Source organism: Mobula birostris, chromosome 17, assembly GCF_030028105.1.
Source record: "Mobula birostris isolate sMobBir1 chromosome 17, sMobBir1.hap1, whole genome shotgun sequence".
NCBI lineage: Eukaryota > Metazoa > Chordata > Chondrichthyes > Myliobatiformes > Myliobatidae > Mobula > Mobula birostris.
In genome coordinates, this window is record NC_092386.1 from 1,409,608 (window position 1) to 1,433,741 (window position 24,134).

General features: G+C 42.4%; 1 protein-coding gene across 3 annotated transcripts in view; it reads right to left on the reverse strand.

The window, feature by feature from the left end:
* gtf2h2 (general transcription factor IIH, polypeptide 2) overlaps nucleotides 1–24,134 on the reverse strand; it is a 49,047-nt gene that overhangs the window by 14,752 nt on the left and 10,161 nt on the right. For all 3 annotated transcript variants that reach the window (XM_072281183.1, XM_072281180.1, XM_072281182.1), the window contains exons 8-11: nucleotides 20,077–20,182; nucleotides 15,896–15,986; nucleotides 12,604–12,691; nucleotides 2,508–2,615 (exon numbers count right to left, since the gene is read on the reverse strand). In XM_072281183.1, coding sequence (XP_072137284.1) covers nucleotides 2,508–2,615; nucleotides 12,604–12,691; nucleotides 15,896–15,986; nucleotides 20,077–20,182 — 393 coding nt within the window. The remainder of the gene's footprint in view (nucleotides 1–2,507; nucleotides 2,616–12,603; nucleotides 12,692–15,895; nucleotides 15,987–20,076; nucleotides 20,183–24,134) is intronic.

Sequence of the window (24,134 nt, forward strand, 5' to 3'; positions counted from 1 at the left end):
GGTATGTCATTGCTGCACTTGAAAAAGTCTCTGGCTGTCTATTCTATCTAAGCCTCTTATAATCTTACGGAAACCCGTGTGGGAGAGTTTTTAAAGTGGAGAAGTCATTGCACTCTCTTGACCTTGTAAGTACGGTAGTACAAACGTGCATCACAAACTGGGGGTTTCCTTGGTTTCAGTGGATGATCATGACTTCTTCTGTGCCTTATCATGCCCTTCGATCTCCACAGAGTGTTACAGTACCTGGCCATTGGATCTCATTCAGCCAGTCCGCTGGAGACGACTTTGCATGCTAAGACATGCATGTCCTATTGCACTGGCTGGTCTCAGCTGCTTTAGCCCGTCTGTTAGAGTATGCCCACTGTCGCACGCAAACAGCTACTTGGAGCCAAAGGTGAGAACTGAGTGTCCAGTGGGAATCAAAGGTGCGCGAGCTGCCTCAGAATGGACCTGACAAGCCCCTTCACCAGAGGGGTGCTACCCCATCATGGGCACCCCACACACCTCAAATCTGTATATCTTAGATGGTTCAATTTAATATCAGAGAATGTGTACAACCTGAAATTCTTACTCTTCACAGAGACATTCATCGAACAGAAGAAAAACCCCAAAGAATGAATGACAGAAAATGTTAAAATCCCCCCCCCCACACACAAGCAGTAGCAAACCATTAATGCTCCCCCTTTCCCACCACTTACTTCAGCAAAAACTTCAACCCTCCCCCCACCACACTACCTAGCAACCTAGCATGCAAGCAATAGCAAAGCCCCCAGAGACCATGATCGGGGGGGGGGGGGGGAGAACGTCGACTCAGACCATGAGAGGCCTACATCAGGCATTTTCAGGCCTTACAAGGAGCAGATTGGAAGTCTGTGTGGGGCGCCACTCCTCGCACAGACACTAGAGCAATGTGTGATTAAGTGCCTTGCTCAAGGGCGCAAACACGCTGCCACAGCTGAGGCTTGAACCAGCGACCCTGAGATCACTAGATGAACGCCTTAATTACTTGGCCACATCCCCAACATGTGCCGAACATGATCTAGAGTGCTTCAAAAAAACACTATTCATCCCAACACTTCAACATCTCACCGGCTCTCTCTCTCACTGTGCTCCTGCTACAGCAGATTATAATCTTATACACCTCCATCAAGTGACCTCTCATTCTCCTTTGCTCTAAAAAGAAAATCTTTACCTCACTCAACCTATCATCATCAGACATGCTCTCGAATTCAGGCAGCATCCTCGTAGATTTCCTCTGCATCCTCTCTAAAACTTCCACATCTTCCCAATAATTAGTCGACCAGAAAAGAACACGATATTCCTGGGGTGGAGTATTCAATATCTTCAATAACACTCAACAGTTCTGTAGGGCTGGGAATTCTGAAGATACACATCTTTTTCAGAAGATATTTCCCATTATTTGTAATCAAATGGCTGCCCCTTATTTGGAAAATATACCTAATCCTAGACTCCCCTGTGAGTGAAAACATCCTCTGAACATCTACAATCTCATCCTCTCAGAATCTTACACATTTCCATCACCTCTCCTTTTTCTACATTCCAGTGAGTATGGAACGAATATGCTCAATTGTTGCATTAAGATCATCTCTTCATCTCACCCTCAGCTGCCTCCAATGCAAAGGTTTGCCTCCTTAATGAAGCTATACACAATACTCCAACTTACGTCTCACCGACATCAGCAAATACAAAGCTATATGCAGTTCTCAGTTATGTATCACCAACATCAGCAGGTAAAAGGAGCAAGGAAAAGCTTCTAAAAAGGCAGAATTACCAAGGTCCGTGAGAAATATAAAGGTGACCTAGCTTCACATTGTACATTAAAAATCATCATCATCATCAGGTGCCGTGCCCAGTTTGAGCTTTGACTGCCATGGCCCACACACTCTGGTTTCGGGTCAAGCGGATCAATTCATTGGTATTCATTTCCAATTCTCTGTCTGCTGTCTCCATCATCATTTGTCTTTGTCTTCAAAATATTAAAAATAAAAATAAAAATTTTTAAAGCCAGGAAGATGGTACTGTACTGTGACGCTCTGTGGAGATCGAAGGGCATGATAAGGCACAGAAGAAGTCATGATCATCCACTGAAACCAAGGAAACTCCCAGTTTGTGATGCACGTTTGTACTACCGTACTTACAAGGTTAAGAGAGTGCAATGGCTTCTCCACTTTAAAAACCCTCTTACGTTAAAAACATCAGTGTCATTTGGGGACCATGTATTGCGTAAGCTTGTCACTGCCCCTCTGTATTTTTCCATGTCGTAGGAATAGTTGAGTGAGAGCAACCTAGGAATTTACACTCACTGAGAGAAGGGCTCTGATAGAAGGGTTGAGTTTCCCCACAAAATGTGAAGAGAGTTTCTTACAATGATGTGCACGGTAAGGATTTTTCCTCCTTGGGTACTGCTGGTACTCAGCCATGTTGATGTTACCAAGCTGCAAAGAACATCAAGTATTGAAGGATTCTGTGAGTAAGAATGTGCTTACCCATACGAATGAGAGAACACTCAGAATTGGAATCAGCTGGTGGAGGGCGAACATGGTAATTTAGCAAATCTCTGAAATGACTCTCATCCAAAATAACATTGTGAACGCCTGCGACAGAAGCACATAAACAACAATCACATACACAAGGATTTCATATCTCCAAAACCACATTATTCCATTATCAATTTGAGAGAAGGACTTCCTCTGTCTTTTCATTTCATGGTTCTTCAAGCTTCACATGAAGTGTTGCCTGGAAGTTCATATTACTCTCTTCCATTTTTAACACAGAAAAGTCCATTTGATCCATCAATTCTATGCTAGCTCCCTGGGTGTTCCCATCAGATCCAATTCCCAGTTATTTTCCCACAATCTCACTCATACACCCACCCATTTCCCCCAATTCTCCTGCCAAAGAAACGTCACGAGAGGCAATTGACAACAGCCAACTGCTCTAATATACTGTCCTTGGGAGTCTAGAGAAAACCACAGAGAGAAACTCAAAAAGTGAGAATTTGCAAATGTTGACAGTGCCATCAAAAATTAGCCAGCAAAATAACAAAAGAACATCTTTGGTCTTTTATCCACTTATTACCTAGACCTGACAATGGAACTGGTGGGACTGTACTAGACCCACCTTGTGACTGGAACTGAGAGTGGTGGGAATGTACTAGACTACTGTGACTGGAACTGAAGAAGTGGGACTGTACTAGACCTTCCTTGTGACTGGAACTGAGAGTGGTGGGACTGTACTAGACCCACCTTGTGACTGGAACTGAGAGTGGTGGGAATGTACTAGATTACTGCGACCGGAACCGAGAGAAGTGGGACTGTACTAGATCCACCTTGTGACTGGAACTGAGAATGGGGGGACTGTACTAGACCCTGTGACTGGAACTGAGAGCGGTAGGACTGTACTGGACTCCTGTGACTGGAACTGAGAGTGGGGGGGACTGTACTGGACCCTGTGACTGGAACTGAGAGTGGGGCGGACTGTACTGGACCCTGTGACTGGAACTGAGAATGGGGGGACTGTACTAGACCCTGTGACTGGAACTGAGAGTGGGGGGACTGTACTGGACTCCTGTGACTGGAACTGAGAGTGGTGGGACTGTACTAGACCCTGTGACTGGAACTGAGAGTGGTGGGACTGTACTGGACCCTGTGACTGGAACTGAGAGTGGGGGGGACTGTACTGGACCCTGTGACTGGAACTGAGAGTGGTGGGACTGTACTGGACTCCTGTGACTGGAACTGAGAGTGGTGGGACTGTACTGGACTCTCCCTGTAGCGGGATCTAAGACTGGTGGGACAGTATATCACATGAATGGATCCTTCATCCCATCCTGACCTTGCTGATCTCATCCCATGCACTGATATTAGGTCAGCATCTTACTGAGCTGTGCCTATTTACCAACTTGTCTAAATGTCTCTTCTAATTAACTGTATGTTGATTCCACTACCTGCTCTGGCAATAAGTTCTAGCTGTCCACCACTCTGAAGGAAAAACAACTCTGCCCTGAAATGCTGTTTACCACTCCTTTCTGCCACCTGCGTCTTTTTCTGTGTGATAAACCTACGAGGAAAAATGGAATCGGACTATGTACCCCAATCTATGCCTCTTATAATTTTGTACATCTGCATCAGTCTCCATTCACTGGAGGGAAAGCAATCCCTGCCTGTCCAGTCTCTCCCCATCACGAAAGTCCTCCAAACGAGGCAACATCCTGGTGAATCTTCTCTGCACTCACTCCAATACAACCCCGTCCTGTTTATTGTGTGAAATCCAGAACCACACACACTTCTGCAAAATCTAACCAATATTTTGAAAAGTTGCAACATAACATTCCAACTGTTATACCCCATGCCCTCATGTATGAAGTTAATAGTGACATCTGCCTTTTTCATCATTCTATTGGCAGGGGATTTATAGATTTAAACTCAGAGGTCCAGTTGTTAACACCTCTTTGTGCCCTACCATTTTCTATTAATATCTTTCCCCTGGGATGAGTTCAGTCATAAAATTAGACTCTGCCTCACTATTCTGTATTGCATGAGTTTCACCAATTTAAAAACAGTGACTAAAATATCTCCCATGTCAATGAATTCCACGTTGTACCGTGGTACATGCCACAAAAATAAATCTATTTATTAAGGATTATGACTGCTTGGGTTTCAGACTAAACTCATACAAACACAAATTTTTGTGCAATATTGTCTTAATAGTTTAAAGATACCATGTATAACTGAGCAAATGGTTCTGTATTTTAAGACACATTCAAAAAACTATGTTCCATCTCCAAAAGTAATTTTCAATTGTGTGATATAGTCATAGTCATACTTTACTGATCCTGAGGGAAATTGGTTTCGTTACAGTTGCACCATAAATAATTGAATAGTAATAAAACCACAAATAATTAAATAGTAATATGTAAATTATGCCAGGAAATAAGTCCAGGACCAGCCTATTGGCTCAGAGTGTCTGACCCTCCAATAGAGGAGTTGTAAAGTTTGATAGCCACAGGCAGAAATGACTTCCTATGATGCTCAGTGTAATATATGATATTACAATCATAAGACCATAAGACCACAAAACAGAGAAGCAGAATTAGGCTATTTGGCTCATTGCATCTGCTCTGCCATTTCATCAAGGCTGATCCATTTCCTCTTAGCTCCAATCTCCTCATTTCTCCCCATATCTCTTCATGTCCTGACTAATCAAGAATCTATCAACCTCTGCCTTAAGTATACATAAAGACTTGGCCTCCACAGCTGACGATGGCAAACATTTGCATATATTCACCACCTTCTGGCTAAAAAGCTTCCTCTTCATCTCTGTTCTAAAAGGACACCCCTCTTTTCTGAGGCTGGCTCCTCTGGTCTTAGATACTCCCACCACAGGAAATATCCTCTCCATATCCACTCTATCAAGGCCTTTCACCATTTGATAGGTTTCAATGAGGTCACCCCTCATTTTCCTGAATTCTCATCAATACAGGCCCAGAGCCATCAGATGCTCTTCATATGACAAGCCATTCAATCCTGGAATCATTTTTGTGAACCTTCTTTGAACCCTCTCCAGTTTCAGTACATCTATTCTAAGATAAGGGGGCCAAACCTGCTCACAATACTCCAAGTGAAACCTCCCAGTGTTTTATAAAGTTTCAACATTACATCCTTGCTTTTATATTCTAGTCCTCTTGAAATGAATGCTAACATTGCATTTGCCTTCCTCACCACAGACTCAATCTGTGAATTTACCTTTACGGAATCCTGCACAAGGACTCCCAAGTCCCTTTGCATCTCAGTTTTTCGTATTTTCTCTCCTTTACAAAGCAGTCTACCCTTTCATTTCTTCTATCATAAGTGCATGACCATACACTTCCCAACACTGTACTCTGTCTGCCACTGCTTTGTGCATTCTCCTAATCTAAGTCCTTCTGTAGCGACTCTACTTCCTCAAAACTACTTTCCCTTCTATCTATCTTCGTGTCGTCTGCGAGCTTTGCAACAAGACATCATCCAAATCGTTGACATATAATGCAATAAGAATTGGTCCCAACACAGACCCCTATGGAACACCACTAGTCACCAACAGCCAGTCCGAAAAGTCTCCTTTTATTCCCCCTCTTTGCTCCCTGCTAATCAGCCACTGCTCTATTCATCCTAGAATCTTCCCTGTAATAACATGGACTCATAGCTTATTAAGCAGCCTCATGTGTGGCACCTTGTCAAAGGCCTTCTGAAAATTCAAGTACACAACCTCAACCAATTCTCCTTTGTCTATCATGCTTGTTACTTCTTAAAAGAATTCCAGAAGATTTGTCAGGCAAGATTTTCCCTTCAGGAAACCATGCTGACTGCAGCCTATTTTATCATGTGCCAAGTACCCTGAAACCACATCCTTAACATTTGACTCTAACACCTTCCCATCCACTGAGGTTAGACCAACTGGCCTACAGTTTCGCTTCTTCTGCCTCTCACTTCTCAAAGAGTGGACTACATTTGCAATTTTCCATTTTTCCCAAACAATTCCCGAAACTAGTAATTCTTGAAAGATCTTTACTGATGACTCCACGATCTTGTCAGCCACCACTTTCAGAACTCTGGGGTGCACACCATCTGGTCCAGGTGACTTATCTACCTTTGGACCTTTCAGTTTCCCAAGAACCTTCTCTCTGGTGATGGTAACTTCACACACTTTATGCCCCCTGACACCTGGGACTTCCACCATACCGCTGCTGCCTTCACAGTGAAGACTGATGCCAAATATCTATTCAGTTCATCTGTTATATTGTTGTCACCCATTCCTACCTTTCCAGATCATTTAGCAGTGGCCCAATATCCACTCTCGCCTCTTTTTTTACACTTTATGTATCTGAACAAACTTTTGGTATCCTCTTTTATATCACTGGCTAGTTTACTTTCGCATACTATCTTTACCTTCTCATTGACTTTTTAGCTGGCTACTGTTGGCTTTTAAAAGCTTCCCAATCCTCTAACTTCCCAGTAATTTTGGCACTATTATATGCCCTATCTTTGGCTTTTATGTTGGCTTTGATTTACTTCAGTGGTCGGTAAGTTGATGGAAAAGATCCTAAGAGGCAGGAGTTATGAACATTTGGAGAGGCATAATATGATTAGGAATAGTCAGCATGGCTTTGTCAAAGGCAGGTTGTGCCTTATGCGCCTGATTGAACTTTTTGAGAATGTGACTACACATTGATGAAGGCAGAGCCATAGATGGATATCAGCAAGGCATTTGATAAGGTATTCCATGCAAGGCTTATTGAGAAAGTAAGGAGGCATGGGATCCAAGGGGACATTGCTTTGTGGATCCAGAATTGGCTTGCTCACAGAAGGCAAAGGGTGGTTGTAGGCGGGTCATATTCTGCATGGAGGTTGGTCACCAGTGGTGTGCCTCAGGGATCTGTTCTGGGACCCCTTCTCTTTGTGATTTTTATAAATGACCTGGATGAGGAAGTGAAGGGATGGGTGAGTAAATTTGCTGATGACACAAAGGTTAGAGGTGTTGTGGATAGTGTGGAGGGCTGTCAGAGGTTACAGTGGGACATTGATAGGATGCAAAACTGGGCTGAGAAGTGGCAGATGGAGTTCAACCCAGATAAGTGTGAGGTAGTTTGTTTTGGTAGGTCAAATATGATGGCAGAATATAGTATTAATGGTAAGACTCTTGGCAGTGTGGAGGATCAGAGGGATCTTGGGGTCTGTGTCCATAGTACACTCAAAGCTGCTGCACAGGTTGACTGTGTGGTTAAGAAGGCATACGGTGTATTGGCCTTCATCAACTGTGCAAATGAATTTAAGAGCCAAGAGGTAATGTTAAAGCTATATAGGACACTGGTCAGACCTCTGACTTGGAGTACAGCGCTAAGTTCTGGTCACCTCACTACAGGAAGGATATGGAAACTAAAGAAAGGGTGCAGAGGAGATTTGCAAGGATGTTGCCTGGATTGGGGAGCATGCCTTATGAAAACAGGTTGAGTGAACTCGGCCTTTTCTCCTTGGAGCGACAGAGGATGAGAGGTGACCTGTTAGAGGTGTATAAGATGATGAGAGACATTGATTGTGTGGATAGTCAGAGACTTGTTCCCAGGGCTGAAATGGCTAACAAGAGAAGGCACAGTTTTAAGATGCTCGGAAGTAGGTACAGAGGTGATGTCAGGGGTAAGTTTTTTTTTTACGCAGAGAGTGGTGAGTGCCTGGAATGGGCTGCCAGCAACGATGGTGGAGGCAGATACGATAGGGTCTTTTAAGAGACACCTGGATAGGTACATGGAGCTTAGAAAAATAGAGGGCTATGAGTAACCCTAGGTAATTTCTAAACTAAGTATTCGGCACAGCATTGTGGGCTGAAGGACCTGTACTGTGCTGTAGGTTTTCTATGTTTCTATGACTTCTTGTTTGTCATGATTGTGTCATCTTTCCTTTAGAATACTTCATCCTCTTTGGAATGTATATATCCTGTGCCTTCCAAATTGCTCGCAGAAATTCCAGCCATTGCTGCTCTGCCACCATCCCTGCCAGTGTTCTCTGCCAATCAATTCTGGCCAACTCCTCTCTCGCGCCTCTGTAATTCCCTTTACTCCACTGCAATACTGATAGATCTGACTTTAGCTTCTCCTTCACAAATTTCAGTGTGAATTCAATCATATTATGATCACTTACCCCTAAGGGTTATCTTACCTCAAGCTCTCTAATCAATTCTGTTTCAATGCATAACACCCAGTCCAGAATAGCTGATCCTCTAGTGTGCTCAAGCACGAGCTCCTCTCAAAAGCCATCTCATAGGCACTCCAGAAATCCCCCTCCTGGAATCCAGTACCGACCTGATTTTCCCAATCTACCTGCATATTGAAGTACCACATGACTATTGTAACATTGTCCTTTCGGCATGCATTTTCTATCTCCCATTGTAATTTGTAGGCAAAATCCTTTCTACAGTTTGGGGGTCTATATACAACTCCCATCGGGTTCTTTTTTACCCTTGCAGTTCCCTAGCTCTATCCACAATAATTCAACACCTTCCAACCCTATGTCACCTCTTTCTAACAATTTAATTTCATTTTTTACCAGAAGAACAACACCGCCTCCTCTCCCTTCTTGTCTGTCCTTTCAATACAGTGTGTATCCTTGGACATTAAGCTCCCAGCTATAATTTTCTTTCAGCCATGATTCAGTGATGCCTACAACGTCATACCTGCCAATCTGCAAATGTGCTACAAGTTCATCTGCCTTATTCCATATACTGTGCACATTCAAATATAACACCTTCAGTCCTGTATTCACCCTTTTCAATGTTGTCACACCATGCTCAACTTATTGAATGTCTGAGGCTTTACCAACATCTCCATACCCTTCCCACTAACTGTTGTGGCATTCTGGTTCCCATCACCCTGCAACTCCAGTTTAAATACTAGTCTGTGTAGTATTAACAAACCTTACTGCTAGGTTGTTAGCAACACCTCCACACCCTCCCCACTAACTGTTGTGGCATTCTGGTTCCCATTACCCTGCAACTCTAGCTTAAAGCCCACTGCGCAGTATTAACAAACCTTACTGCTTGGTTGTTACCAACGACTCCACACCCTCCCCACTAACTGTTCTGGCATTCTCGTTCCCATCACCCTGCAACTCCAGTTTAAATACTAGTCTGCGTAGTATTATCAAACCTTACTGCTAGGTTGTTAGCCTCCCTCCAGCTCAGGTGCAGACCATGCTTTCTGTATCGGTCCCACCTTCCCTGGAAGAGAGGTCAATGATCTCAAAATCTTATGCCAGAGCAAACTCAAAAACCAGACTTCACCGCCATCAGTGCAGGTTCCAACCACCTTGGACATCGCCAAAGTGCCGACTCCGGCCTTGACCTCCAGGCTGGATCTTCACGCGCTGCCGCTGGAACCCCCATCTCCTCTTCCCCCACCACCACTCCACAATCTTGTCTCTCTCAGGTCCTACCGCCAGCTCTTGGGTCCTCAGAGACTCCATCTTCCTCTCACCCCACCATCCCTGAACACTCCAAACCTCCCTTCTCCTCAGACACCATCAACCCCCTTCCCCCTTCTGTCCCCAGCTCTCATCCACGCCAGGTTTTCACCATTCCCTCCAACCTTCCCCTCTCTGAGACAGAATGTTCTGTCCTCACTTTTGTTCCCCTGTGTCCACACCTCAGTGAGTTCTGCACCTGCCACAACTCTGGGGATCTCCCATCCACTGCCACCAACCTCATAGTTCCCACACTCCACACCTCCCATTTCTACCTCCTACCCAAAATCCACAGACCTGCTTGTCCAGGTATTTCAACTTGTTCCTGCTCCACTGAACTCATATCTGCACACCTCAACTCTGTTTTATCCTCCCTGGTTCAGTCCCTTCGCACCTACATATGTGACACCTCACAATCTTTTCAAGGATTTCAGGTTACCTGGTCCCCATCATCTTCTCTTTACTATGGATGTCCAGTCCCTATACACCTCCATCCCCCACCAGGAGGCGTCAAAGCTCTCCGTTTCTTTCTGGAGACCAGACTCAACGAGTTCCCCTCCACCACCACTCTCCTCCGTCTAGCAGAACTTGTCCTCACTCTAAATAATTTCTCCTTTCTCCACTTCCTTCAAACAAAAGGAGTAGCCATGGGCACTCACATAGGTCTCAGCTATGCCTTCCTGCTTGTTTGTTAGCTACGTGGAATAGTCTATGCTGCAAGTCTACACTGGTGACCGTCCTGCTCTTTTCCTACGCTATATCAACGACTGCATTGGTGCTGCTTCCTGCATCCGTGTTAAACTCGTCGATTTCATCCACTTTACCTCCATCTTCCACCTGGCCTTCAAGTTCACCTGGTCCATTTCTGACATTTCCCTTCCCTTTCCCGATCTCACTGTCTCTATCTCCAGAGACAGCTTATCCACTGCTGTCTATTATAAACCAACGGACTCTCACAACTACCTGGACTATACCTTGTCCAACTCTGCTGCTTGTAAAAACACCATCCCCTTCTCTCAATTCCTCCGTCATCACCGCATGTGCTCTCAGGATGAGGCTTTTCAATCTAGAATGAAGGAGATGTCCTCCTTTTTCAAAGAAAGGGGGTTCCCTTCCTCCATCATCACCACTGCACTCAAGCACATCTCTTCCATTTCACACACATATGCTCTTACCCCATCCTCCCGCCACACTACCAGGGATAGAGTTCCTCTTATCCTCACCTACCACCCCACCAGCCTCTGTGTCCAGCACATAATTCTCCAAAACTTTCGCCACCTCCAACCGGATCCCACCACCAAACACATCTTTCCCTCCCCCGCCCCACTTTCTGCTTTCTGTAGGGATTGCTCCCTACGCAACTCCCTTGTCCATTTGTCCCTCCTGGCATTTACCCTTGCAAGTGGACAAATGTTTCTCCTGCCCCTACACCTCCTCGCTCACTACTATTCATGGCCCCCAAACAGTCCTTCCAGGTGAGGAAGACTCAATGCCAGAGATCCAACCATTGTGACTTTCCTCTGTTACATAATGTGCCCGACAGTATCCAAGATGTTGATAAGGGGGTTGGCCATAGGGGTACTTTGCACCGGCTCCTTAACTTCCTTCCCCTTCCTGACTGTCACCCAGTTTCCTGCGTCCTACACCTTGGGTGTAACTACCTCTCTGTATGTCCTAGCTATCAGCCCTTCAGCCTTCCAAATGATCCAGAGATCATCCAGTTACAGCTCGAACTCCTTACTGTGGTTTGTCAGAAGCTGCAGCTGGATGTAAATCTCGCAGCTGAGGCAGTCAGGGATACTGGAGGTTTCCCTGCCTTCCCAAATTCCACAAGAGCAGCACTATCCTGCCTGTCTAGCTGAGCAGATATAAAGGAGAGAAGGAAAAAAAACTTGAGTTTTGCTTTCTCTGAGCGAAGCCTTTCTTTACTGAAGCCTCAAAGAGCTAAAGCCTTAAGACCACCATTCTTCGTCCATTCTGATGACAGCCGCTGCAATGATGGCCTCTGAGTTTGCCCCTGCCTTTCTTCAACTTGGTCTTATTAATTAATCCCAAACACCAACTGGCCGCTGGTCAAAGCTCTATTACACTGCTGCAGACCACTCCTGCCTTTTTTTCCCGGGCAGTGGACCTGATTAAAGTCCCCTCCTCTCAAAATTTCCGGTGTCCAGATTGACCGCTGCTCAAAAGCTCTATCATTTGGAGGCACCTGACATAAACTACCAATTTTCTCACATATCAGAAAACAGATGTTGGAAATGCAAAATTTAAAACGTAGAGTCAGAGAGCTTTGCAACTCAGAAATTGGCCTTTCAGCCCATCTAGTTTCAAACATTTTATCTGTCTGGTTCCATCGACGTGCAACTGGATCATAACCCTCCATATCCCTCCCATCCATACACCTGTCCTAATTTCTCTTAAATGTTCAAACTTAACTTGCACTGGCAGTTTGTTCCAGATCTGCACCACCCTCTCCTGTATTTAGATTTACATGTGAATCGTCTTGTTAATCACTGAAACACTAGCCAGAACTTAAAGCTAGCACACCAAAATAAGTAGACTCCATTTCTTTAACACTAGGAAAAGAACTTACCACCAGTTTCCCGTGCAAGAACTGTGCAAACACGGACCTCTGCTGATAGGCCAATCACAGACACACGGATCTTAGTGGCTTTCAAGCACTTAAAAGTTAAAGGAAAATTAGCATCACTATAACAAAAATATTAAAATACTCAATGAATATTTAACATTACAATACTCTTATGAATGAGGTGAGAATTTACTTGCCTCTGCCCAACCTGCGGGTGCCTGACTTTCTGCTGAGGTATTAAACACATTCCAGTACCTCACCACTGTCATCAATGAATCACATACAACAAATACTGCAAATGACTCAATGCAGATTCACAGCTTCCAGAAGAGGTAAACCAGACGACAATTTGTAGTAGAAATGCTGCAGTTTGCACTTTCTGTCTAGGACAGTGATTCACAATGGGGTCGGTACCAGCCTCCAAGATGGTAGTTACGTGTCCTATGGGGGTGTTAGACGTATAAGAATTCTCAAGGGGGGGAGCAGTAAGTGGCACTCTAACTATAGTTATGAGACCTTACATGATTGGTCAATTACACTAACTGGAATAGTTTAAAGGCAGCCTGCTGAACACTCGCTGTATCCCAACTAACATTCAGATTCCAATCTGAATCCTTGTCAATGTGATTTTCATTTCTGTGATCGTCTTCATCTTCACCTCGCCATTCCTTTGCACGCCACTACTATTGTTCTATCCATGTCAACTTGCTGCCATTGTCAACATCTGATAGGCATTCCAAGTTTGTGTTAATGTTTAATTTTAATTTAGCCCCGGTTAATGATGGCGCGATCTCCAGGAGTCTGAAGGTAGTGAAGCCTTGAATTCTAATCCTGCTGAGAAACAGAAACTATGGAAAGCGTGTCAATACAGTCCTACGTACTTGGAGTATAGCTTTATTCTGTTCCCATCAGATCAGCTATGTCCCATGTGTTTTATTTGTAATACTGTACTGTCTAATGAAGCCATGAAACCATTAAGATTGCAGGGACACTTCCATAAAGGACATCCTAAAAGGCTACTTATGGTATTACTCAGTTCCAGAAGATGAAAGAAGCATTTGAAAAGCATTGTACACTCGAGACAATTGCCAAGAAAGCTAAAAATGAGCTTAATAGCAGTCTCATTGCTTCTTTTAACGTTTCCAAAATGATAGCAAAGTGTAGAAAATCTCATACAATTGATGAAAGATTAATAATGCCTGCTGTATCAGAATTGCTCACCACTGTTCTCAAAATAGATAGCAGTATTTAAAAATCAACTCCTCTGAGTAATAACTCTATAGCTCGTCGTATTGACGAAATGAGTGAAGACAATGTGTATCAACAAGAGCTACAGGAAACAGAAACTGGGATACAACTGGATGAGTCAGCTGTGCCAGACAACCAGGAATTGCTAATGGCATATGTACGGTTTATCAAAAAAGGAAAAGTTTATAAAAAGATTCTCTTTTGTAAAAAGTTGAAAACAAATATCAACAGAGAATCAATCTATGGCAAGCTCAAAATATATTTCATAAAAATATTCTGATTAGGAAGATGATTTCTTCTGCAATAGATGGAACACCATATACGACAGGTCACCATGCTGGTTTAGTGACATTTATGGAAACAGAAATTCCAAGCTTGATTGCAATCCAATGTGTAATTCATCGGCAATATCTCGCAGTCAGTAACTTTTTTCAAGCAGGATCCTTTAATATCTGCTATCAACAAAATGAAAGTTCATTAAATAGCAGAATATTTCGCCAGTTATGCCAAGATAACAATCAAAGATTTGAATGCTTGCCTCACACTAAAGTGCACTGGCTGTCAAAAAACTGCTGCTTAAAATGTTTCTTCGATCTTTTTGATGCTGTGGCTGAATTTTTGCTCAAAGTCAGCAAGAGCTTGGGAAACAAGATTGAACTTCTACGTGGAGATGTGGCATACCTAGCCAATTTGTATGACAAAATTAACATTCTAAATATGAAAAGAATTCCAATTAAATCCAGCCAAAAAGTGCAGTGACCACTTTTATCAGAAAATTGGAAATATCTAAGCAAAACATTGGGAGAAGAATGTCCTCACAGTTTGCCAGCATGGAAAGTATGGCATTCTCTTCCACAAACTGATTTGCAATACTGCTTATACCTACAGTCACTGAAGAGAGATTTTCAGAATTGATTCAAGGATTTGAACAATCTGGAAATTCCTGACTGGGTAAATAACCCATTTCTTTGCAAGGTAGAAGAACAGGAAAACAGCTTGCAAGAAGAAATTATCAAAATTCAGAATGATGAAGCAAAAATGCCTTACAAAAATGTTGTCTTTTTTGGTATATAGCTACACTGTCATACAGAGTTTTCTGGTCATTGGAAAAGAGCCAAACTGCTGTTCATTGCATTTCCATCCTCCTACCTTGTTGAAAGAGGCTTCAGTGCAGTGAATCACAGACTCACAAAAAACAGAAACATTATCAGGACATTGTTACGCATGGGCTCTTAAGTCTTTTGCTGACACAACTTGAACCACATATTTCAACTCTTGCTAAAAACCATCAAGCTCTAGGATCACATTGATATCGAGACTGCTATACAGCACACAGGTACTGTGTAAGCTAAAGGCAAATAAAAATTTAAAGCAGAATTATTTTTCTCATGTTAGCATATGGTATACATGTTTTTACATTACGGGGGTGCAGGAAAGTATATTGTGCCTAAGAGGGGCGTTGTCAAGTATAAAGGTGCTTTTAGGGGGCATTGGAAAGTATGTAAGTGCTTTAGGGGGACATTTGGCTAAAAAAGTTGAGAAACACTGATCTAGGACATCAAGTCAATGTACAATCTTTTCAACAGCCCACCAGATACTACTACGCTTCCTCTAAAAGGCCTGGCTATTAGTACTAACTCAGTATAAAGTTAACAATCAGGCCTTTCAGGGGAACTGCAGAACTTTGTGCAGGTACATATGACCCAGCTTTGAAACTGGGAAACTATACTTGTATTTCACCACCCCGTGCTCAGTACACAAGTTATATCAGTTAGTTTTTGGCCAAGGAAAGAACCCTGAATCTTTGAGAAAATATGGAACAGAAGCTCAAGGTGATTGCTCCTTCAGCTAAATAGAAATGCTAGCACAGTATTAATCATTCCAACTCTACCCTGCCCAATGATCGTCATTGTGTTGGAAAATTTCTCACTTGATGAATTTGAAGCAGTGCCCTATATTCTAGAATTCCCAATCCCTGCACCCTCCCAGAACAGGCACACAGCAAGCCAACAAAATGAGCAGTGAACAAAACATATGAAACATTTACCTTAATAAGATCATAGATGTTAGATGGGTCACAAGTTGTGAGACTACTAAAAATCACAAGTATTTCACGACTGGTATGTCCTGGCATGTGCCTTTAGATTGAGAAGAGAAAATCAAGGTTATGTCATCTATATTAAACTAATGGAAATTTGAATGGCATTTCAATTTGGACAAATAAACCTTGGAAGCTCTGTGGAAGATGCAGCAAAGGAAGGGTTAAGGCAATGTCCAAACAAGCAGAGTTTACAGATAGTAGAAGAAATCTCCTTTTACAAAAATTTTGTTTTCTGAAAGAGGTGGCTGAAGAGATTACAGGGCCATTAGTAATGATCTTTCAAGAATCACCAGATTCTGGAAAACTGGAAAAATGCAAATGTCACTCCACTCTTCAAGAAGGGAGAGAGACAGAAGAAAGGAAATTATGGGCCAATTAATCTGACCTCAGTGGTTGGGAAGATGTTGGAGTCAATTGTTAAGGATGTGGTTTTGGAGGCACATGATAGAAACATAGAAAACCTACAGCACAATACAGGTCCTTCAGCCCACAATGCTGTGCTGAACACGTACTTACTTCAGAAATTACCTAGGGTTACTCATAGCCCTCTATTTTTCGAAGCTCCATGTACCTATCCAGGAGTCTCTTAAAAGACCCTATCGTATCTACCCCCACCACCGTTGCCGGCAGTCCATTCCACGCACTCACCACACTGCATAAAAAACAAACCCCTGACATCTCCTCTGTACCTACTTCCAAGCACCTTAAAACTATGCCCACTCGTGATAGCCATTTCAGCTCTGGGAAAAAGCCACTGACTATTCACATGATCAATGCATCATCTTATCAGGTCACCTTTCATCCTCCACTGCTCCAAGGAGAAAAGGCCGAGTTCACTCAACCTATTCTCATAAGGCATGCTCCCCAATCCAGGCACCATCCTTGTAAATCTCCTCTGCACCCTTTCTATAGTTTCCACATCCAGAGCACAGTACTCCAATGGGGTCTAACCAGGGCCCTATATAGCTGTAACATTGCCTCTCAGCTCTTAAATTCAATCCCAGGGTTGATGAAGGCCAATGCACCGTATGCCTTCTTAACCACAGAGTCAACCTGCACAGCAACTTTGAGTGTCCTATGAGAAGTGGTCCCAGAACAGATCCCTGAGGCACACCACTGGTCATTGACCTCCATGCAGAATATGACCTGTCTACAACCACACTTTGCCTTCTGTGAGCAAGCCAATTCTGGACCCACAAAGCAAGTTCTTTTTGGATCTGCAAACACGAGGAAATCTGCAGATGCTGGAATTTCAAGCAACACACATAAAAGTTGCTGGTGAACGCAGCAGGCCAGGCAGCATCTCTAGGAAGAGATACAGTCAACGTTTTGGGCCGAGACTCTTTGTCAGGGCTTTCAGTTAGTCCTGACGAAGGGTCTCGACCAGAAACGTTGACTGTACCTCTTCCTAGAGATGCTGCCTGGCCTGCTGCGTTCACCAGCAACTTTTATGTGTGTCTTTTTGGATCCCATGCCTCCTTACTTTCTCAATAAGCCTTGCATGGGTACCTTATCAAATGCCATACTGAAATCCATATACACTACATCTACTGCTCTACTTTCATCAATGTATTTAGTCATATCCTCAAAAAATTCAATCAGGCTTGTAAGGCATGACCTGCCTTTCACAAAGCCATGCTGACTATTCCTAAACATACTATGCCTCTCCAAATGTCCATAAATCCTGCCTCTCAGGATCTTTTCCATCAACTTACCAACCACTGAAGTAAGACTCACTGGTCTATAATTTCCTGGGCTATCTCTACTCCCTTTCTTGAATAAGGGAACAACATCTGTAACCCTCCAATCCTCTGGAACCTTTCTCATCCCCACTGATGATTCAAAGAGACTCAACAATCTCCTCCCTCGCCTCCCACAGCAGCCTGGGGTACATCTTATTCAGTTCCGGAGACTTATCCAACTTGATGCTTTCCAAAACCTCCAGCACATCCTCTTTCTTAATGTCTATATGCTCAAGCTTTTCACTCTGCTGTAACTCATCCCTGCAATCGCCAAGATCCTTTTCTGTAGTGAATACTGAAGCAAAGTATTCATTAACTATCTCTGCTATCTCCTCCGGTTCCATACACACTTTTCCACTGTCACACTTGATTGTCCTATTCTCTCATGTCTTATCCTCTTGCTCTTGATAAAATAGGCCGTAGGCTTCCTGAAGGGAAAATCTTGCCTGACAAATCTGTGGGAATTCTTTGAAGATAATAACAAGCAGGATAGACAAAGGAGAACCAGTTGATGTTGTGTACTTGGATTTTCAGAAGGCCTTTGACAAGGTGCCACACATGAGGCTGCTTCACAAGTTATAAACCCGTGGTATTACATGAAAGATTCTAGCATGGATAAAGCAGAGGCTGATTGGTAGGAGGCAGAGTTGGAATAAAGGGGGCCTTTTCTGGTTGGCTCCTAGTGACTAGTGATGTTCTACAGGGGCCTGTGTTGGGACTGCTTCTTTTTACATTATATGTCAATGACTTGGATGACAAAATTGATGGCTTTGTTGCAAAGTTTGCAGACAATATGAAGATAGGTGGAGGAGCAGGTAATTTTGAGGAAGCAGAGAGGCTACAGAACAACTTAGACAGATTAGGAGAACGGGCAAAAAGTGGCAGAAGCAATACAGAGTCGGGCAGTGTGTGATCATGCACTTCGGTAGAAGAAATAAAAGGGCTGGCTATCTTCTAAGTGGAGAGAAGACTCAAAAATCTGAGGTGCAAAGGGCCTTGGGGGTCCTTGTGCAAGATTCTCTAAAGGTTAATTTGCAGATTGAGTGTGTGGTGAGGAAGGCAAATGTGATGTTAGGATTCATTTCAAGAGGACTGCAATATAATAGCAAGGTTGTAATGTTGAGACTTTATAAAGCACAGGTGAGGCTTCACTTGCAGAATTGTGAGCAGGTGAGGGCCCTTTATCTTAGAAAGGATGTGCTGAAACCGGACCGGGTTCAAAGGAGGTTCAGGAAAATGATTCCAGGATAGAACAGCTTGTCATATGAAGGGCATTTGATGGGCTTGGGCTTGAATTCACTAGAATTCAGAAGAATGAGAGGGGACCTAATTGAAACCTATTGAATAGTGAAAGGCCTTGATAGAGTGGATGCGGAAAGGATGTTTCCTATGATAGGAGAGTGTCAGACCAGAGGACACAGCCTCAAAATAGAGGGTCGTCATTTTAGAATGGTGATGAAGAGGAATTTCTTTAGCCAGAGAGTGGCGAATCAGTGGAATTTGTTGCCACAGGCAGCCCTGGAGGCCAAGTCTTTACATATATTTTAAGGCAGAGGTTGATAGATTCTTGATTGGTCTGGGCATGAAGGGATACAAGGAGAAGGCAGGAGATTGGAAAATGGATCAGCCACAGTGAAATGGCAGAGAAGAGTCGATGGGCTGAATGGCCTAATTCTGCTTCTATTTCTTATGGTCTTATGGTTTTATAGTGCGTAGTCAGCCCAGGCAAGTGAGACCTTTGAAGGAAGAACATAGCTTCCCTTTGCACAGCAGGGGCCTGGTGCTATTTGACATATGAAGATAAGGATGTAATTGAAGATGGAAGGTACACTCCAACTAAGGGACAATTATTTTGCTAACTTCAAAGTATCATCAGTCGTTAATTTCTATTGATTGTTAACACCTGTTAACGTTTTAACTGTCACTCATTCTTTGGAGGACTCTTCTGTTTTCGTGGATGTCTGAAAGAATTTCAAGATGTATATTCTATACATTTCTCTGATATTAAATGGAACTATTGAACTATCGTGATTGGTGATTGATCTTGCAAGTAAGGAATTCAAATATACAGAGTTATCAACTGGTCAATATCTAAAAACTGCCAGACAATTTTGTACAAAAGTGGCATTTTTCCATTCAGAATGCAGTGTGGTGACGGACCCATGCTGTTCTCCTTCTGAACAAGTAAAATAAAATGTGGTTGAGGAATCAGTCTGAGTTTTCACAGTCTAGATAATAAAGGATGGCAACAGTTCAGGAAAGAGTAACATATAGAGTCATAGAACACTACAGCATAGCGACAGGCCCTTCAGCCCATCTAGTCCATGTTGAACATATAAAAACAAAATGAGAAGCAGTGAAGGGATATGTTCTGAGGGCACTTACTTCAGAGTATCCATAGCTAGAGAGAGGGAATTATAAAGAGATGGCTCCCCGCTGCATGACACACCAACAGTTTTAATTAATGCTTCTTTATGCTTCTTTGGATTTCCTAATGCAGAAACAATGAGAAACAAACCACAGTTTCAAAACCACAGTATATCTAAATGACAGGGAGAAGGAAAGAAAAAATAATTCACTCAAGGTTCTTCCTCCTGATGTCCTACGACTGACCTGCGGCTATAAGTTAAATTGATTGACAGGATTTTACCAAAGGGGTGTGATTGCTCAAATACTCCTACAACAGGTAGCTTAATAGCAGTTATTCACACAACAAGGAAACTCACTTGAGAAGGACAGAGGGTTGTGGCTTTTGTATGGACTAGTGAGGCCTTCAATAATGGAAGAGAGCAGAGTGGGGAAAAAAGGGATAAAAATATTTTAACGGGAAAACTTGTCACTCCCAAAGAGATTTAGTGCTCAAGCTTATCTACTTGATTGCATACTAATTGATTATGGACATTAGAGGATCCAAGTTCGTGTATGAGGAGTGTCTGATGTGCTGGTGTTGGAGAGGGTCCAAAGGAGGTTCACGAGAATGATCCCAGGAATGAAAGAATTATCATATGAGGAGCCTGTACTCGCTGGGGTTTGGGGGGGGGGGGGGGGCGGGGAGATCTCATTGAAACCTATCAAATATTGAAAGGCCTAAATACAGTGGATGTGCAGAGGATGTCTCCTATGGAGGGGGAGTCTAGCATCAAGGGCACAGCCTCAGAAAAGAGGGACATCCATTTAGAACAGAGGGGTGGAGGATTATGTTTATAGACGCTCATAGTGAGTTGTACAGTTACAACCAGTTCTGGGATAACTGAAGTGTTTATACAGACATTCAAAGTGAGTTGTACAGTTAGGAGTTCAGTTCTGGGATGACTGAAGTCTTTGTACAGACACTCACAGTGAGTTGTACAGTTAGGAGTTCAGTTTAACCTACATCTCCAACCAGTAATATTTAAGAGATACACTCAGTGGCCATTATATTAGTACACCTGTATACCTGCCCATTAATGTAAATGTAATGTAAATGTCAATCGTGTGACAGCAGCTAATACATAAAAGCATGCAGGCATGGTCAAGAGGTTCAGTTGCTGTTAACACCAAACATCAGAATAGGGAAGACATATGATCTAAGTAATTTCGACCACGGAATGATTGTTGGTGTCAAGAGGTACCTAATAGAGGTCACTGAGTATATATTTCAAATATTATTCACAGTTACTCAGAACACAGAGGTTTTTGAGAGCAGGAGAGAGAGACCAGTTCCAGCTCATCACATCCCACAGTTAGTTCCTAATTTTCTCGTAGACTGGAAAACTACCTGGCCTCATCCACTTAGACCAGACTGGATTCATTCAGCAAAGACGATCTCAGGACAACATAAGGAGAACTTTATATATACTAGCAACACACATCAAAGTTGCTGGTGAACACAGCAGGTCAGGCAGCATCTCTAGGAAGAGGTACAGTCGATGTTTCAGGCCGGGACCCTTCGTCAGGACTAACTGAAGGAAGAGCACTTTCAAATCTCTTACTAGCTCTTCCTTCAGTTAGTCCTGATGAAGGGTCCCGGCCTGAAACGTCGACTGTACCTCTCCCTAGAGATGCTGCCTGGCCTGCTGTGTTCACCAGCAACTTTGATGTGTGTTGCTTGAATTTCCAGCATCTGCAGAACTCCTCGTGTTTGCGTTTACACATATTAGAACAGGTTATTAAGAACGGGACAGAGACAATGGTAGTGGGATAAGACGCTGAGAAAGCTTTTGATTCAGTTAGTTGGGTGTGAGGAAGATTCGGTTTTCAAGAAAAGTTTATTGAAGTAAGTCAGACTTTATATGACAGCCCTACAGCTCGAGTTAAGATAAATGGAGACCTCGCTGACTCTTTTATTTTAGAGAGAGGAACTAGACAGGGATGTCCAATTTCTCCTCTCCTTTTTGCACTATAGATTGAACCTTTTGCCCAACTAATAAGACAGAGCGAAATTGTAAAAGGTATCAAGGTGGCAGGGATTGAACAGAAGGTGGCACTATTCGCAGATGACGTTTTAGTCTATTTGAGTGAACCAGAAAAATTATTTATAGGATTGTTTACACTGTTGGATGAGTTTGGGAAAATACCAGGTTATAAAATTAATAAAATATCAGGTTATAAAATTAATGTAAAGAAAACGCAGGTTTTGTCCTTAAATTATACAGCATCCAAAAAACTGCAGGATACATATGATCTTAAGTGGGAAGCCAAATCATTAAAATATTTAGGAATAACCCTGCCAAAAGATCTTTCAACATTGTCACAGGTAAATTATGGGCCATTAATTTCAGAGATAAAAGCAGATATACATAGATGGAATCTTATCCCCTTTTTAAGTTTAAATTCAAGGATAAATACCATAAAAATAAATATTCTCCCTCGGTTACTTTACCTTTTCTGGACTTTACCTGTGGAGGTGGACGATAATCAATTCAGGGAATGGGACAAATGGATTTCCCACTTTATCTGGCAAGGAAAGAAACCTAGAATCCGATTTAATACCTTACAGTTAGGAAAGGAAGGAGGTATGGCACTTCCTTGTCTGAGAAATTACTTTTAAGCTTCACAGATAACCCCTCTGTTATATTGGTGTAATAGGGAATATAAGGCTAGATGGAAGGAAATAGAATTTGGATTGATTGACAGCTTTCCTCTACAGGCCTCAACAGCTGACAAAGGATTGATGACCCAATTGGAAAAGATTAAAAGCAGCTGGATAAATCTTACATTAAAAGTATGGCAGAAGGTGTCTAATTCATGTGGAATCAATAACATGTTAAAACTTTTCAGATGGTGTGCTTATGATACCGAATTTCTTCCCAGCAGAGGAGATAAAAGGTTTGAACTATGGATAAAGAAAGGTCTTACAACCTACCTCTCATTCACACATAAAAGAGTATTACAAAGTTTTCCATCCCTGCAGGACAAACATGGCCTAAAACATAATGGCTTTTTTAGGTACCTTCGAGTACGACATCATGTTAACCAGAGTTGTAGATATACAGACTTACCAACAGTAGAATTAGAATTTTTTAAGATTCTGAATTCGGCTTACAGTTCAATACCAAGTAAATCAATTTATCGATTATATAATGCTGTCTCTCATGCCAAAAATGAAAACACACTGCATATTAAAGAGAAGCGGGAGAAAGAAGCGGGGCTGGTACTTTCAGAGGAGGCTTGGGGGAAAATATGCAGCTTTCAGTGGTCTTCGACTAACTCTTTGATTTGGAGAGAACATTGTTGAAAAAATATTATAAGATACTTCAAGACCCCATACCAGGAAAAATATAAAGACACAAATGTGGCATCTTGGAGAAGGTGTGGCTCCAAGGAGGCAAATCATTTCCATATTTTTTGGGATTGCCCTAAATGAAGTTTATATTGGGAAGGTATTCACAGAACATTAGTTAAGGTACTTAAGAGTCAGATACCTCTGAACTTTGAGACTCTCTACATGGGGCATGTATTGTTTTTGGAACAGAAGAAAGATATAAAGCTGCTGCAGGCCCTTTTAGCGGCAAGTAAGAAATCAATCACCAGAAAGTGATTAAATCCAACATCACCTACATTAGAAGATTGGCATGAAATCATTTTGGAAATATTTAAAATGGAAAAGATGACTTACTCTCTGAGAATTCAAAAGGAAAACTTTTATCAAATTTGGAATAAATGGATTGAATTTATAACCCCAGAGTAAGCAGACTTTAGATGACTCTCGCAATGGTTTATACTGTTTGTCTCACCAACATAGTAATAGTGTTAACGTAAGCACCCATGGCTCAAATGTTTACTGTTCTTTTTTTTGGAAAATGTGGAATTAACATAAGTAAAGATCTGGGGAAATTTTGGACCAGAAGAGATACATGGAAATTAGTATTCAACCACTATTATTAATATTTTTTATAATAACTATTATCATTGCTTAGTTTAATAGAGTGGATTTACAATTGCACATAAACATCTATTTGAGT